The following is a 16,414-nucleotide window of genomic DNA, read 5'->3' as shown; positions in this document are numbered from 1 at the left end:
GAGACCCTATCTCAAAAACCAAACCAAAACAACAAAAACAAACAACAATAAGAAGCTAGTTATAATGGGAGATACTGAATCTGAGGGCAACATTCTATGCGTCTTTGTGTGTATGTGTGTGTGGTAGTAGGGACTGAACCCAGGGCGTTCACACTGAGGAAAGCCTTATTCTGTATATTTTACAGAATGTGACTGTTATGGTTTGTGTCTCGATGTCTTCCCCCAAAAGCCGCAGGCAGTCAGGGGCGGGCTGCTAAAGTCTGTGATTGATCCATGGTCCAGTGCTGGGATTATGGGTATGAGTGCTACACCTGCCCTGGGGCGGGCAGCACGAATACAATATAGGAGAGGGAAAGAGACTTGCTCTCTGCAGCTGCTCTTTTTTCGCTCTTGTTGCTTTTGCCGTCTTCTGCTGCCATGAGCGGTGGCCCTCTGCTATGTGTCACCCTGCCTTGGAGCCAGCTGAGTACAGACTGAAACCTCCACAAACTGTGAGATAAATAAACTTTTCCTTCCTTAATTCTGGGCATCAGGTATTTTGTCCCAGAAGTGAGAGAAAAGTATCCAAGACAGTGACTTCTACTTTCTAAAGCTCTAGGATGTCAAAACATTATTTATGACTGGATTAAGCATCTCTTCTAGAATGTCAGCGCTTGGTGGAACTGTGTGTGTGGAAAATGCTCAGCGTCCTCAGCCGAGGAAACCCGTCTTGTCTCACCCACTTGACCTCATCCCCCAGGTAAACACTGAGACCAAGTTGGCCACAAAAGGTGCGTCTGAGTGGATTATATATTGATTATTAAGCTGAGCGGCATTAGGCATCTGAGGTAGAAGCTGTAACCGGATAGTGAACCAGATTCTCACTGAGTCCTGGGATGGCCTACCAGAGAGTGGCCTAGGGTGCTGAGTGAGGGCACAAGCGTGTGGGAAGAGGATGGCCTGCCCGGCCTCTTTCTTGTCTTCTGCCCTTGGTAGCTGTTCTCTGGTTAGGAGAAGTTGGCTGCATCCTAAGTCTGGCAGAGCATAGGCCTCTCCCAGTCTGCAGCTGTAGCTGTTCCCATGTGACCGTCTCTCTGATACAAGATTAGAGACTATGGGGAAAGGGGGAAGCGACAGCTGAAATAGGGAATACTTCCAGGCTCAAGGGGTGCAGCTTAGAAGAATCTTAGGTCTGGAATTGTCAGCCTATCCTATTCCTCCATGAAAATGCCCATGGATCTTTACTTCTTTTAGAGAGGAAAGTAGAAGACAGCATATTCTAGAGATTGACTGTCCTGGATCAAAGTCGAGGGTGGCCCCTTACTGGTTGTGCATGTGTGACTTTAGCTGAGTTACTTTTCCTTTCTTTTTTTTTTTTTCTTGTTGAGACAGGGTCTCACTATGTAGTTCAGGCTGGCCTGGACTCACTGTGTAGCCCAGGCTGGCCTCAAACTCACGGTGATCCTCCTGCCTCAGCCTCCCAAGTGCTGGGATTACAGGTGTGTGCCGCCATGCCCGGCTTTCCTTTCTGTCTGTGTGTCAGTTTTCTTACCTGTAAAATGAATACAATGATAGTCATTCTGTTACTGGGTGGGTGGAAGGATTAAACAAGGTAATTTATGGAATGCATTTAAAATAGTGTGAGGACTGTCTTAAGCACTCAGTAAATGGAGTTGTTAAGATCTGAATGTGACACTACTTTGGGGTTAGGTGTGGTTGAATGACACATTTACTCACTGTGTTAGTCAGCTTTCTGTCACCCTAAGGAAATAATTAAAGGTTTACTTTGGCTCACGGTGTGGAGAGTCCAGTCCGTGATCGCCTGGTCCCATCAGGCAGCACTATAGTAGGAGCTTGTTGCAGAACAAAACTGCACACTCACGGCCAGAAAGCAAAAGAGGAAGAGGAGGGACCCGGGTCCAATAATCCCTTTTGGGTTCCTAAGACCCAGTGACTTAAGGACCTCCTGCTGGGCCCCAGCTCCTGAAAAGTGCCACCATCTCCCAACAATGTCACCATCATGACCAAGCCTCTAACACTTGAGCCTTTGGGATACTCAGGATGCAAATCAGCATTCACTCTACCCGAATTTCCTGAACATCTCCCCATGTCCAGCTGCTGTGGCCCCTCCCCGACGGCGCTCACGAATGCTGAAAGAGTCTCCGGAAAGATTGCTGCCCACCCTGAAACCTACCAAAGGCCCAGACAGCAAAACGGGCTTTCCTTCCCCCACCATTAAAAGGCTGGTTCCTAGCACAGAGCTCTATACCACTCTGAAATCCGTAACACTGACCCCTATGTATGTATGGTAGAGAAGACTGAACCTAAAACCTTCATACCGAGCTACCTCCCCAGCCCTGGTATTCTCTTTTAAGATGACATCTTGCTAAGCTGCCCAGGCTGGGCTCAAACTTGTAAATCCTCTTGTGTCAGCTTCCCAGAGTGTTGGGATTACAGATGTGCACCACCACACCTGGCTGATCCTATTTTATTGTTTCAGTTTATTTAACTTTTGGTTTGCCCTAAAGACTGTAAAGGTGGGACTAGATTCCCATCCCACCCTCAGGGCTAAGCATACAGAAGACCCTTAATGCATGTGTGTTATGTATCTATTGAATGAAGTTTTCCTGTGTGAAAATTAATTTCATATATATATTTTACATACATATAATTTTTTGGAGAAAGGAGCTCGTTATGTGGCCCGAACTCGCTATATGGCCCAGGCTGGCCTAGAACCCACAGTGATCCTTCTGCTTCCGCCTCCCAAGTGCTGTGATTACAGGTATGCACACTATACCTGGCTAGGACATTTCTTATACTTAGGCTTTGCCAATGCAGTCAGTTTCTTGGCTGATTTGCTTGTGGAGAAGAAGCTGTCTCAGGGCCACACACCTACAGAGCTTCCTTTCCCCAGCTGCTGAAGGAAGCTCCACTTATTAAGATGTGTGTGTGACACACAGGGTCAGGATAGGCTGGGAATATCTAGCGCAGAGTTGTGCATCAAATGCCTTCTCAGATGCGCAGGTCCGTCAAGATTTGTCCAGCAGCACAGCTGAGGAAACCGATGTTATCATGAAGCAATCCAACCGGAGCCCATGATCAAAGGGCAGATGATGTGCACAGAAACTCCCAGAAACCTCTTCAGAGATAAAGAACTAGTTTTAATAACATATTCCAGCCAAGGTCACACAACACCTGTGGCTGGAATGGTTTCTGCTACACAACAGTGCTAGCTAATGGCTCCTTATCACCCATTCTTCTGCCCCTGCAAGCTATTACTTTGAGAAGCACTGTCAGAAGCAATCTGTTTGCTTACTGTTAACACCTACCATTCATTAAGTGCCTACTGAGAGCTAGCAACTTCACATGAGTGCTCCAAAAAACCTAAAAAATAATTTTAGATTCCTGTAAGAGTCGTAAAGCTAGAAGGCCTTGGTGTCTGAGGATTCCACAGTCTTGGTCTCTCATGACTGTGACACTTCTGAATAGCACTTCTCAGGTGTTTTATACCATGTCCCTGGATCTGGGTTTGTCTGATGGTTTTCACATGAGTAGATGGCGGTTGTGGATTTGGGGAGGAATGTCACAGATGCAGTGTGACCTTCTCAAGTCCTATTTGGGGGTGCAAGGTTGCTTTATTATAGGTCATGTGCATCTTGACCATTTGGCCAAGATAGCGGCCCCCAGGTTTCTCCACTGTAAAGATACCGCTTTCCTATCTGTGTAGAGTATTTTCAGTCTATGAAGCACGTTGTAGGTTTGATTAATTCCATTTTGCAATCAAGGAATTGAGATATCTGCTGTCTCTTTATAGTTAGATCATGGAAAACTCAGAATATCAGGGATGATCTATTTTTCACAAATGAGGAAACCACGCCTGCAGGAGGTTAAGTGGCTTGGCCAGGATTACTCAGTCAGTTGACTGTGGAACTAAACAAAGCAGAGCCCAGGTCTTCTGTTTCCAGTGAAGAAGCAAATGGAGAGCTAAGACTCCTCCACTGAGATGAGTTAGGCAAAGATCTCTTCAGTCTGCACATATAGTCAGGGCTCCCTTCCCCTACCCGACTGGGTAGGACTCTGATTCCATCAGCTTTGCAGGAAGCACCTGTCAAAGAGCAGCAGTCTAATTCCAGTAGGATTTGCCATGGCAGCACAGCCTTTACTAAGACTGGTCTCTGGATAAGCAGATCTGATATTCAATGCCAATATCTCCATCTGTTTTGTTTCTTCTAGAATGCTGGTTTGTTCTTTTTTTTTTTTTTGGTGTGTTTGTGACAGGGTCTCAATTTGCAGTTCAGGCTGGACTTGAGCTCACTTTGTAGCCCAGGCTGCCCTAAAACTTGCAATGATCCTTCTGCCTCAGCCTCCCAAGTGCTGAGATTACAGGTTTGCGCTGCCACGCCTGGCAAGGATGCTGGCTTTTGTGTCCTTCCTTGTCTGTGGCTGATAGGGTATGGGCTTTCAATACCACCCTTGCCCACCCATCCAAGAAGGTATTTTAATGGAGAGGGCCCCCGTAGTTATGGTGGGCATTCAGAGGGCTTGGTAGTAGACTCTTCAAAGCACAGTGGACTATGTGATATTGTCATGGGAGTCTCATTACTCAGAGCTTTTAGGGAGGATGGTTCATCAGGAGCCAGAAATTATGAGGCATTTGTGTCTGACTGCATTTCTGCTGCCTGTCATTGAGACCCTGATTCTGAAAGGTCTGTGTAAAGTGGAGGGTGCTGCATGTGACTGAGTTTTCCTGAACCCAAGGCAGTTCTTCTATATAATAATCGCACAGCCCTGGATTGGTTTTTTTTTTTCCCCCGGTACTGGGAATCAAACTCATGACCTTACGCTTGCCAGGCAGGCACTGTGCTGCTGAGCTAAGTCCCCAGCCCCTGTATAGCCCTTGTAATTAGAAAAATTACTATGCAATCAAAAGATCCATTTCAAAATGCTGGGCTGGGGATATAGCTCAGTAGTTCCTTGCTACTAGTTCTTGGATCCTTTCTTCAAAAATTGTTGTGTTTTCTAAAATTGAAGAATGAATTCTTGGAACAACAGAGGTTGACAGTAGGAAATATTTATTGAGGGGGAGAGATAATAGCTCCTGAGAGGCAGGAGGGAGACCCCAAATGGGTTGCAAAGGACCCCACTTCTCAGGGGATGTTTTTATTGATTGATTGATTGATTGATTGTCTTTTTGAGACAGGGTCTCACTGTGCAGTTCAGGATGGCCTTGAGCTCACTTAGTAGCCCAGGCTGCTCTGGAACTCACAACCATCCTCCTGCCTCAGTCTCGCAAGTGCTGGGATTACAGACGTGTGCCACTGTGCTCGGCTCTCAGAGGAAGTTTTATAGAGCACAACCATGTGGGTTCAACATAGATTACAGCTATAACCAACCAATAAGATTGTAAGTATAGTGGCTTAGGTAATATTGCTCCAGTAGGGAAGCAAGTCATGTAGCAAATGCACATGGAAGGAACAAAGAGCTTTTTAGGAAGTGATAAGTCCAAGAATCTTGGTCACCTACTGAGGTGATTGATGTCCAAACTTTATTAGACCAGGTGCTACTGGTCATCTTGTCCTTTGGGGCAGTATGCAGGCCTGGTCAGTGTGTCTTTATCTTGAGGCCTGGTCTCCCAACAGATGCACCTCCAGCCAGGTTGTAGTGTGCTTTTGTACTGACTCCCTTGAGGACCCAGCCCTACCTGACTGCCTATACTATTTCTACCTCACTTGGTCATCTGTAATAGGGGCACCACACATGCTGCCCACTTGAAGCCTGGCCTTGGGCAGCTCTGCTGCTGCCACAGAGTGACTACTGTGGGCTGATGCAAACCCTGGAAGTGGGTCCTCAGGGTGGCTTGGCCACATGAAGACAATTCCATCCACTGCTCCAGGAGAAGCTGCTCCCTGGGCTAGAGCTTAGCACAGGGCTGTAACCCAGGAGGCAATGGAAACTCACAAATTCCATCCATGTCTCAGGCTTTGAGAGTATATGAGACAAGTAGTGTTTGCACGACACTCACACATCTTTTTTTTTTTTTTTTTTTTTGAGACAGGGTCTCACTATGCAGTTCAGGCTGGGCTTGAGCTCACTTTGTAGCTCAGGCTGGTCTCGAACTAGCGATGATCCTCCTACCTCAGCCTCTCAAGTGCTGGGATTACAGGCGTGCGCCACCACGCCTGGCAACACACTCACACATCTTAACATGTAAAACCTCAAATCTTTTTTTTTTTTTTAACCTCAAATCTTAAAATGTGCAATTCACTGTTTCTTTGTACACTAGTGACCAGTGAAAGATCATTTTCAGCCAAGGAACTGATTAGATTGCAGCACAAATCTCAGAAAAGGGCCAAGCGGTTGAAAGGTGCAGAGTATTCCTGTGCAAGTGGCTGGCCCTTGTCTTCATTGGATGTGGACTTCCCAGTCTGCACCAATGTTCAGGGAAAGCTTCTCGAGGCTCAAGCTGGACGTTCCGGCACAATACACAAAAGCCACTGGCGCAGCTTTCCCATCTGTATGGAAAGACAATGAAAGAGAAAGTTTGAGGAATACCTAGCAGAGAAAAATCTTTTATTCAAATCTGTCATTGTTTCTGAATCTACCATAAGACCTTAAACCTACCTCACTTAGGAGAATCATTTTAATAGCACTTTTATTCATGAACTTTACGAAGTGTTGTTTTTAAAGTTAATTAATTAATTATTTTTTTGGAGACAAGGTCTCACTCTGTAGTTCAGGATGGCCTTGAATTCACTATGTAGCCCTGGTTGGCCTTGAACTCATGGCAATCTTCCTGCCTCAGCCTTCTGAGTGCTGGGATTATGGGTATGTGCCACACAAATTTTTTAAAACATGAAAAACTTCATTGTTTGAGTACAATGTTGGTTGAAAAGAAACTGTAAGGAACAAAGAGATTTGTCCACAAAATTCACTTGGAAAGATATAATTTCCATCCTTTGCATACTAAACATGGGTAGGACTCTCCAGTTTTCAGATATCCATAGTATAAAGACATTCAGAGGTACCTAGAATATTATTTCAAGCCCCAAGTCATTTTCCTTAGGAAGAGGAACAAGATAGCCTCATTCAAGCAGGAGACAAGGACTTTTCCTCACCAGATGAGTGGGTGGTCACAGAAGAAGGCTCCTTCCTGAGGCCTAAGACCAAGATCTGCTCCACTACACACTTGCTGGAAAAATGTCCCCGCTCATCAGCACATCTGGAATAGACACAAGCAGTATGAGGAGAAGGAGCGGGCTGATGGTTTGGACTGGTCAACACGTCCACCGTGAGTTCCTCTCCCATCTGTTCTGATTCATACAGTCATAATAACTAGGACGAAGAGGTGAAAAAAGATGATTTTTTTGTGTCCAGGACTAGCTAACAATTAGCCGAGCCAGCCTCCCTTTAACAAGCCATTTGGCGTAAAATTCCTAAAGAATACAAAAATCACAAATGTGATCAGGGTATTGTAGTCAGACTGTAAGGAATCAGATGAATGGTCAACGGAAGAATGAATGGAATTAATGGGAGCCTAAATTGAATCCTTTTTATATTTTAGAGGAGGGAGAGATGGAGACACCAAGAAACACTCATGATGGAGTGACTGAAAAGCAGACAGCCTTCACTATTCATTTCTTTATGCAGAAACCTAAAACATCCGCTATGCATTTATGTCAGGATGCCAAAATGATAGTATTCTATAACTTAAGAACACACAGAGAGGCTGGGGATATAGCTCAGCGGCACAGCGCCTGCCTGGCAAGCACAGGGTCCTGAGTTTGATTCCTGGTACCAAAAAAATAAGAACACACAAAGCTTCTTTAGCTGCTGTTACCTGTTGGTCAAAACACTGGAACAGAATGAAAGCTTCCTGTGCAAGAACTGCCTCTGGTGGAGGTACTGGAATGAATGGCCGTCATCAAGATACAGCTCTCCCACTGCGGAACCCTGGAGCGGGGGTCACAGAGAACATGCCTATGTAGTACTTTCAGGGAAAGAATTCGGACCCCACAGGGAAGTAACTTTAGAAACCATGAAAAATTATGTCAAACAAAAGTGCATGATTTGCTGCAGTTTGGGTCTGGAATGTCCCCCAAAGGCCCATATGCCAAAGGCTCGGACACGGTAGAGCCTTGAAGAGGTGGGGCCTTATGGGAGGGCTCCAGGGCACCAGGCCCCCACCTCTGAAGGTGGGCGCTTCTTCCTACCTCTCTTCCTCTCCTCCGTGCTTCCTGGCTGTGAGGTGAGTACCTCTGCTCTACCATGCACTCCCCATAGGCCCCAAAGTGACAGGGCCAACTGCTCATGGACTAAAACGTCAGTACTGTCAACCAAAACAAACCTTCTCTTCTCGTAAGTTGAGCACCCCAGCCATTACCGTGACAGAAGGCTGGCTAATATGATAGTCAAGCTGCACAGAGGTCCTACAAATACCTAGTCACGCTGGAATAGATGATGAAATGATGGGAACAGGGAAGACACACAGAAGGAGCACAAAGAGTTGCTGAAAGAAATTTAAACTATGAAGGATGGTAAGTGTTCTAAGTGGCTTTCTTGAAAAAATACTATCCCAGAACATGCAACAAAATCAAGGAAGTTCACAGAATGAAACTGTGAATTTAAAAAAAAAATCAGAAAATAATTTTTCATTTAGAGGATGGTATCTGGCTCTGGCTTTTTTTAGTACAAGGTTCCCTTCTGCATTGTGGCAGATTATCATTGTCGACCGTGCTTGGTATGTTTCAGATCGCCAGTCTCCTGCCCTGATTCTGGGACCTCGCCTGGGTCCAAAGCCCATACTTAGGCCCACAAAGATGTGTGTAAGCAAAACAGATGGAAAAGGAAGCTATAATTTATTTTATAACAATAATGCAAATAAGGATAAGCATTATAGTAAGAATTGGTGTTTGGCCCTGTAATACATTTGGGCAAATGGACAGGAGGGAAATCTGCCATAGGCCTCATTTGGCTCAAAAGATCTTGAAAGGACAAACCTATTCTGGATCTTCCCAGACTTTACTCAAAGAGATTTTAGTTATTTGGGCCACCTGACAAGAACAGAAGTCACTTAGTGGGGCTGGGGTCCCTCAGTTTGTAAATAGACACAGGTACCCTGCACTGGGAGACTGGGTTTTAAGGGTGAACCACAGGGTCAAGTTGTCTATGACCTGATGAGCTTTCAGAAGAGCAGTAATCAGTACCAGACTAAAGAGCACCAATAGTCACGTGCCTAAGAAAGACATTCCCATCATGCCAGGGTAGCAGAGTCACCTTAAGAACAATTCCAGGAAGGGTAGGTGAGCTGGGCAATGATTTAGAACCTTGATTTCCAGACAAACATCAGACGCACTTGTCTTATAGCTGGGGCTCGCCACTTTTACATGCTGTTCCGAAGGCTACCACTGTGAGGAGATAAAAATTTTCCGAATACCTTAGTACTCAGGGCCACGCGGAGTCCATACGGGGTGTCAGTCATCCAGCCGGTGGACCTTCCCACAGCCATCTTTATCGGCACCACACTTCCACCTCGCTGAAACACTGGTATCTGTAACACAGCGGCCCTCGGAGTAAGTGCACTTGCAAAGGAACTTTCAGAGTAGAGCTGTCAAGTATGTCCATATATAAGACTCACATTCTTTACAAGTATAGTCCCAAAGGCAAAACAAACTTGTAGGCACAGAAAAGGCAAATGTGGCAGACCTGGCGTTACTCAAAAAGAAAAAAGCTCAACTAGAGAACAGCCCATTTTTTCAATTACTTGGGGAACTGTCTACCCTCATTGCTTTATTATATACACCCATCTTTGCTTGTTTTTCTTGCGAGCGATGCATTCTATCTGCCCACCCCATACGTGGCCTTCCCTGTTCTGTGCTTTCAGTGTTCCCGTCACCATACTACACATTTCCTCTAGAGCCCTGCCTACGAGTGCGTTTCCTGCCTGTGTAAGGGGGCTCAGGCAGACTGCGAACAAATGTGTGCATATGTGATGTGCTTGGTTTGGGGCAACGACTCTGTTCTTCCTCACGCACCCACATACTTCTTGCTCCCTGCATCATTGGGTTCAGCAGGTTGATGACCCAATTTTGAGGGCAAATCTGTGAAACTGTTTGTTACAGAAACCATCAAGGGTTCTTTAAGTGACTCTAATACAGATGTGAGCATGGTGCACAGCTACTGGCCTTCTGGAATGGCACTTCTGTCGGGTTTGGCCTTCGCTCAGGTTTCCTGCCTCGGGTAAGGCAGCTGCCTGGATCAGGTGAGGGCTTGTATTTTGCTTCGAGTAAAGTACTAGCAAGGAGAAGCATACATAAGCATTTAGGAAGTTGGGAGTGAGGCTGGAGGACTAAGATGTCAGCTCTGTTTAACCTGCAGTTGGCAGCAAGAAGAAAGTATAGCTATCTCCCCTACTCCCCTGGAATTGGCCAATCTCTCTCTCTTATTTTATTGTTCCACTTTTTTCTTTTCTTTTTTTTTCTTTTTCTTTTTTTTTGGTACGGAAATTGAACTCAGGACCTTGCGCTTGCCAGGCAGGTGCTTGTGCTGCTGAGCTATATCCCCGGCCCCACTTTTTACCTTTTTTAAAGAACAAGGCGGTTGTTATAGTAGAATGGGGTCTAGACCAGGAATCCAGCAGATGGGGCCTGTTTCAGCTCTGCCACAACCCTGGTCAAGTAACTGAATTTCTCTGAGCCTGTATGTGTGAAGGACTGGAGTAGATGATTAGGAAGGTCTCTCTTGGATCTCAGAGTTGACCACTGAAATACCCTTCTTCGTACTAAAACCACTACTGACAAATTTAAGAACTAGCATCACTGTCTCGAACCTCTCAGGGCTTGTGGCAGTGGCTGTGTGCTGCAGTGCACGACTGGTACAGCGCGAAGGATGAAAGACCATTCAGAGTCCATGCGCATTCTGACTTCTGAGGTTGCTTTCACCCAACCTCTCAGCATGAGAAGCTCAGGAAAAATGACAGCCCCCATCTGACCCTTCTGTGGCTTTTTATTGATAGAACCAGGAAGCAAGGATAAAGGACAAAAGACGTGTGTCCCAGCACTCGGGAGTCTGAGACAGGAGGATCGCTGCAAGTTCATGGTAATCCTGGACTACATAGTAAGACCCTGTCTCAAAAAAAAAACAACCCCAAAAAATAAAAAAAGGATTTCTGTGCAGGAATTCACATAGGGGACAGAGGGCAGGGGAGGGGTTAGGGTGGTCTGTTACATGACTGACTTTAGGGCAAGCTAAGTAATAAATGGGAGTATGAGGAGGACGTGGGCCAGAGCATTCATTCCCTAAGACAATGTTTTGATCCTTGTTGGACATGCAGCCCTGAAGGCTATCTTTTAATCTCTAACCTTGCACTCTAGGAGGCTTGGGTCTTGCAGTGCCAGAAGTCCCTTACATCTGCATATCCATCTCATACATACCTCTGGCCAACACAGTTGTGATTCAGCTGAGGAAGAAACTTCCCTTTAGAAACTCAGGACAGCCCAAATGGGCCACTTTGAGTCTAACATCGTAACTGATGCAGTCCCTTGAGCCTGAAGGCCCAGAGTTACATCAAAACCTTTTTTTTTTTGAGATAAAGTCTCACTATGTAGTTCAGGCTGGCTTTGAACTCACTAGGTAGCCCAGGGTGGTCTTGAACTCAAGGTGACCCTGCTGCCTCAGCTTCCCAAGTGCTGGGATTACAGGCATATACCCCCATGCCCAGCTCAAAAACTCATTTTTATTTGTTCTGTATGAGACATTTTTTATGGCACATGTGGTGACTACCATTTCTGTTTTCAGTGTTATTATTCTCTTTTTTGTTTTTAAAGAGAAAAAAGAAAAAAAACAATAAAAAAGATACAGAATTTCAAACCAAGATGATACGAAATTAATAATGGTTATTATATTGCATTGTTATCTTCAAAGTAATTGCTCAGATTATCAGATATAGGTATGCTAAATTGATCAAACAATATAAGCACTAACTGTTCCTTTAAATGAACCAATAGAAATTAGTAGTAAATTATCTTAGCTATTGTGTGTGTGTGTGTGTATATATATGTATTTTTTTCCCTTCCTTCTTTTCTCCTTTCCCCCATCTCAGTTGTTCTTTCCTTTTGAGCAGTGTCTTTCCCTTTCACTGTATCTATTGTACCCTTTTTTTTTTTGTCTTTTTGAGACAGGGTCTCGCTATGCAGTTCAGGCTGGCCTTGAGCTCACTTTGTAGCCTAGGCTGGTCTCGAACTCACAACGATCCTCCTGCCTCAGCTTTCCGAGTGCTGGGATTACAGGCATGCGCCACCACATCCAGCCCTTCTATTGTACTCTTTCAGTGTCTTACACTAGGAAAACAATGTGATGTTTACACATGTGAGTCTGATTTATTTCACTTAAGAGTATGGTCTGTAGTTGCATCCATTTACCAATAAAAGCCTTTAGTTTATCTTTCTTTATAGCTGAATAGTATTCCATTGTATAAAAATACCACATCTTTTTTATTCACTCCTCAGTTGATAGTCATTTGGGTGGTTTCCAAGATCTAGCTATGACAAATTGTGCTGCTACAAACATTGGTGCACATATATTGCTGTGGTATGATGCTTTCAATTTTTCTGGAAAAATATCCAGAAGGGAGTAGCTGGGTCAAATGTGACCTCTAATCCTAGTTTTCTGGTGGAATCTCCACACTGATTTCCACAGTGGTTGCACCAGTCTTCACTTCCAAATGTCAGCATATCAGGAAGAATTATATTCATCCTCCGTATTTCATACCAACTCTTTTTGCTCACATTTTAACAACTTCACTGATATAATTAATATGCTTTAAAATCCACATTTAAAGTGTACACTTAAACAGTTTTCAATATATTTAGCCATGCAACTGTCCTCATAACAGATTTTAAAATATTTTCAGTAGCTCCCATAGAAACCTGCACCATCAGCAGTGACGCCCCCCTCCTCCCTGTCCAGCCTGTTTGCCCTGTTACTATGCAGAACCCTGACATCCTTGCTTCTTTGTATCCAGAAATGTGATACCTACTGACTGTGCTCCCCCACATTCAAATGTTGAAACCCCACCCCCCATGGGACTGTATTTGGTGATGGATGGGGCCTTTGTGGAGGTGACTCAGGTTAAAAATGAGGTCACAGGGTGGGGCCCTCCTCTGATGGCAGCAGAGCTTTTATGGGGGCAGGGAGCTCCCACTCTCTCTCCCTCCCTCCGTGTGTGGCGCGTGAGGGCACAGGGAGAAGGTGGCAGTCTACAGGCCAGGAAGAGGCTCTCATGAGGAACTGAATCTGCTGGCAATTTCATCTGGGACCTCTACCCCCAGAACTGTGAGAAAATACGTTTCTGCTGCTGAAGCACCAGTCTGTGGTACTTTGTTATGGGAGCCTGAGAAGAGCAACAAGGCAGGCGGGAAGAGTGGTCTGGAAGGGACTCACAGTATCCAGGGTTACTGGCATCTTCATGGTACACCCTCCTTCCCAGCAAGCGGATGTCTTAGAGTCATACCAGATCTAAAAAGTAACAGACGCCACTGAGAAACGGCACATGAGCAACTCTGCTCACACTTCTTTTACTCAGGAAGCATTCATTTATCTGCATCTCAAAAAGCCCAGAAATATAAAGTAAGTGGAATTTAACCTGGGTAGAAGTTAGGAAGACTGTATGCTTTAAAGAAAATCCCAAGGGATGGTGATTAACAAGCCATATATAGCTACAGTTTTTGGCAGTACTGGAGATTGAATCCAGGACTTCACCCATGCCAGGCAAGTGCTCTGCCACTGAGCTACATCCCCAACTCCTTTTGTTTTTTTAAAATTTTGGAACAGGGTTTGCTAAGTTGCCCTTTCAACTTGTAATCTTCTTCCTCGGCCTCCTGAATAGCTGGGCTTACAGGAGTGAGTCACAGCACCTGGTTCAAAAGTTCTTTACTGAGGGGCTGGGGATTTAGCTCAGTGGCACAGTGCTTGCCTGGCAAGCACAAAGTCATGAGTTCAATTCCCGGTACTGGAAAAAAACCAAAAAAAAAGTTCTTTACTGAACAACTTACCCCCATGGTAGGTTCTGGATGTACATGATAATTAAAATCTCTACAGAGGGGCTGGGAATTTAGCTTAGTGGCACAGTGCCTGCCTGGCAAGCAAAAGGTCATAAGTTCGATTCCTGGTACCAGAAAAAAACAAAAACAAACAACAACAAAAAAAAAGATCTCTACATACATGAAAAGAAAAGACATAGCTCCTGCCTTTGTGGTTCTTATAGTCCATCTGGCTTGTAAGAATTCAACACACCTACCAGTAAACAACATGTAACAGTGAAAAGAAACAGCAAGAAGAAAAGCACAGACTGAAGAAAATGAGGCAGAAGGAAAGGAAAGCATCAGTGAGGAACAAATCTGGGAGGAGAACGTCGGAACTCTTAGCCCCAGAGTCCCCTTTTCACAGAACACACTTCAGAGCTAAGGCTCGGAGCACGGGGCCCGCTGCCGAAGTACCAAAAGGGTCCCACTAAGTCATGTGGTGGAATTAATCCTTAAAGTACCTTCAAAAGCAGCATGAAAACAAACATCTCATTTCTCTTCTAGCCCAGTGTGCTTTCTGTCAGCCACAGTCTGTGTCACAGTGCGCCTCCTGGGATCACACATCCTGTATCTAGAAGGGCGCTGAGTCTCTCACTGTCCTGCTGTGATCCAGTGTTGTGACTTGGGAATCATTAGCCACAGTGAACCCTTCATTCAACAAGCCCACTCAGTCATGATCTGTTATCCTCGGCTGCATTCAATTTACTAATACCTTGCCAAAGATTTGTCTGTCTGTGTTCATGAGGGACACTGGTTCAGCTTTCTTTACTTGCATGACCTCCCTTGGATTTCTCCCTTCTCTCTGGTCAATTCTACAAGCCTTGGGCGAAGAGCTGGTGGGGTGAAATGTATAAAGTTGATGCAAACAGGTTTGGGGTCTGCATGCCTACCATTTCCAGAAAAATTAAAGGAAAGGTGTAGGGTTTGTGCTCGGATGCCACCTACAAAGATCTCCAACACCAAAAGGGTACAACTGGTACAAAACACCATGAAGATCAGATTCAGACCTTGGTCTCCAGCTCCTCAGTCAGCAAGTGCTTACTGAGGGTCACTATATGCCAGGAATCCATTTTGGTGCTGGGGATCCAACAGTGAACCAAAGAGATGAAAACTGCTGCTTCTAGGAGCTCACATTCACATGGGAGAGGAACACAAGAAACAAACACACTGATATCTATATGCATAGCTATATATACGGCAGGTAGCTGGTCAAGGTAAAGGGGCAGATCTGGCGAGAAACGGCGTGGCTCTTCTATCCAGGGTTTGTGAAGATGCAGCAAGACAGGAAACCACAGAGCACTCTGGGAAAGCGTTGAAGGAATGTAGCACACAGTCACAACGATGTGTTTGCAGTGGTGACAGCTCATTAGAAAAACTCCTGGCCATGTTTGGAAGCGAGCCAGTTCCTCTGCATGGGAGCCACCTCCTTTGTTAGAACCAACTTGAGACACTTAACGGATGTACTGGGAAGGGGGAACATCTATTTAGCTATTGTCGTACTTAACCTTTTCTTCAGGTTTACATTTGGCAGGAGAACCTCTCTAAAGGGCTCTCAACTTCATAACTAAAAACACTGGTGAAACCAAGAAGAGAGACCACAGTTCCTCGACCTTCTGGAGAAAAGCCTGGTTATTGTCTTAGCAATAATGCCAAGTGTGGTGGGTGAGTGGCAGCCCCCCAGAACGACTATCTAGGCATGGCAGTTCCCAGCAGGACCTCCAGGGCTCTCCCAAGTCTGCCGAAGCCTGGGCAATGCTCCGGCGCACAAGGCTCTCTCCAGGTCTGTCCTTCCTCCTCTCCATGCCATGCTCTCTGACACCCCAAGTTTCTGCCCTGAGTCTTCTTTGGGCCTCTCTGAATGTGTATGCAATCTCTCTGCTCTGCAGACCATGGGTTATTCTCACCTTTCCACCGTGCCCTGGCTCCTATGGGAGTCTTACAGTATGGATGGTATTCTACACAGTACAGTGATGATAACGACAGTAACTACCAGAGCAGAGGAAGGCTAGAGGGTAGAGAAGGAAGAAAAAGGTGTTTTTATACACTTTGGTGAGTATCTGAAGACAAGTTTTTGGTATCAAAACTCAGGATTCACGGGGAGCTGGAACCAAACAGCAAAATCTCTTTATACCGACGTTTCCCATCCCTAACCAGAGTTTGCTGTCTTGTAGTTGACTGAAGATTTCTTCCTACCCTAAGCTTTAGTGTGCTTATAAAGACTCACTCAAGACAGAGCGTGAAGATAAAAAAAAAAAATCACAGTGATCCTTCCTGGAGGCATCACCTAGGCATCTTTCTCCCTCCTCTCCTCTCCTCTCCTCTCCTCTTCTCTCCTCTCTTTTCTTCTCCTCTCCTCC

At 45.3% G+C, this 16,414-nt stretch overlaps 1 protein-coding gene across 1 annotated transcript in view; it reads right to left on the bottom strand.

The window, feature by feature from the left end:
• Window positions 1-6,201: 6,201 nt before the first annotated feature.
• The window catches only part of Ganc (glucosidase, alpha; neutral C), a 72,989-nt gene continuing 62,776 nt past the window's right edge, over window positions 6,202-16,414 (bottom strand). The window contains exons 20-24 of the mRNA XM_005381328.2: window positions 13,417-13,491; window positions 9,413-9,526; window positions 7,817-7,929; window positions 7,095-7,198; window positions 6,202-6,491 (exon numbers count right to left, since the gene is read on the bottom strand). Of these exons, the coding sequence (XP_005381385.1) occupies window positions 6,382-6,491; window positions 7,095-7,198; window positions 7,817-7,929; window positions 9,413-9,526; window positions 13,417-13,491 (516 nt within the window). The 3' untranslated portion in view covers window positions 6,202-6,381. The remainder of the gene's footprint in view (window positions 6,492-7,094; window positions 7,199-7,816; window positions 7,930-9,412; window positions 9,527-13,416; window positions 13,492-16,414) is intronic.

This window comes from Chinchilla lanigera, unplaced genomic scaffold, assembly GCF_000276665.1.
Source record: "Chinchilla lanigera isolate Chin_1 unplaced genomic scaffold, ChiLan1.0 scaffold00015, whole genome shotgun sequence".
Lineage (NCBI taxonomy): Eukaryota > Metazoa > Chordata > Mammalia > Rodentia > Chinchillidae > Chinchilla > Chinchilla lanigera.
Note: the sequence above shows the minus strand (reverse complement) of the source record. Positions and strands in the feature narration are given on the sequence as shown.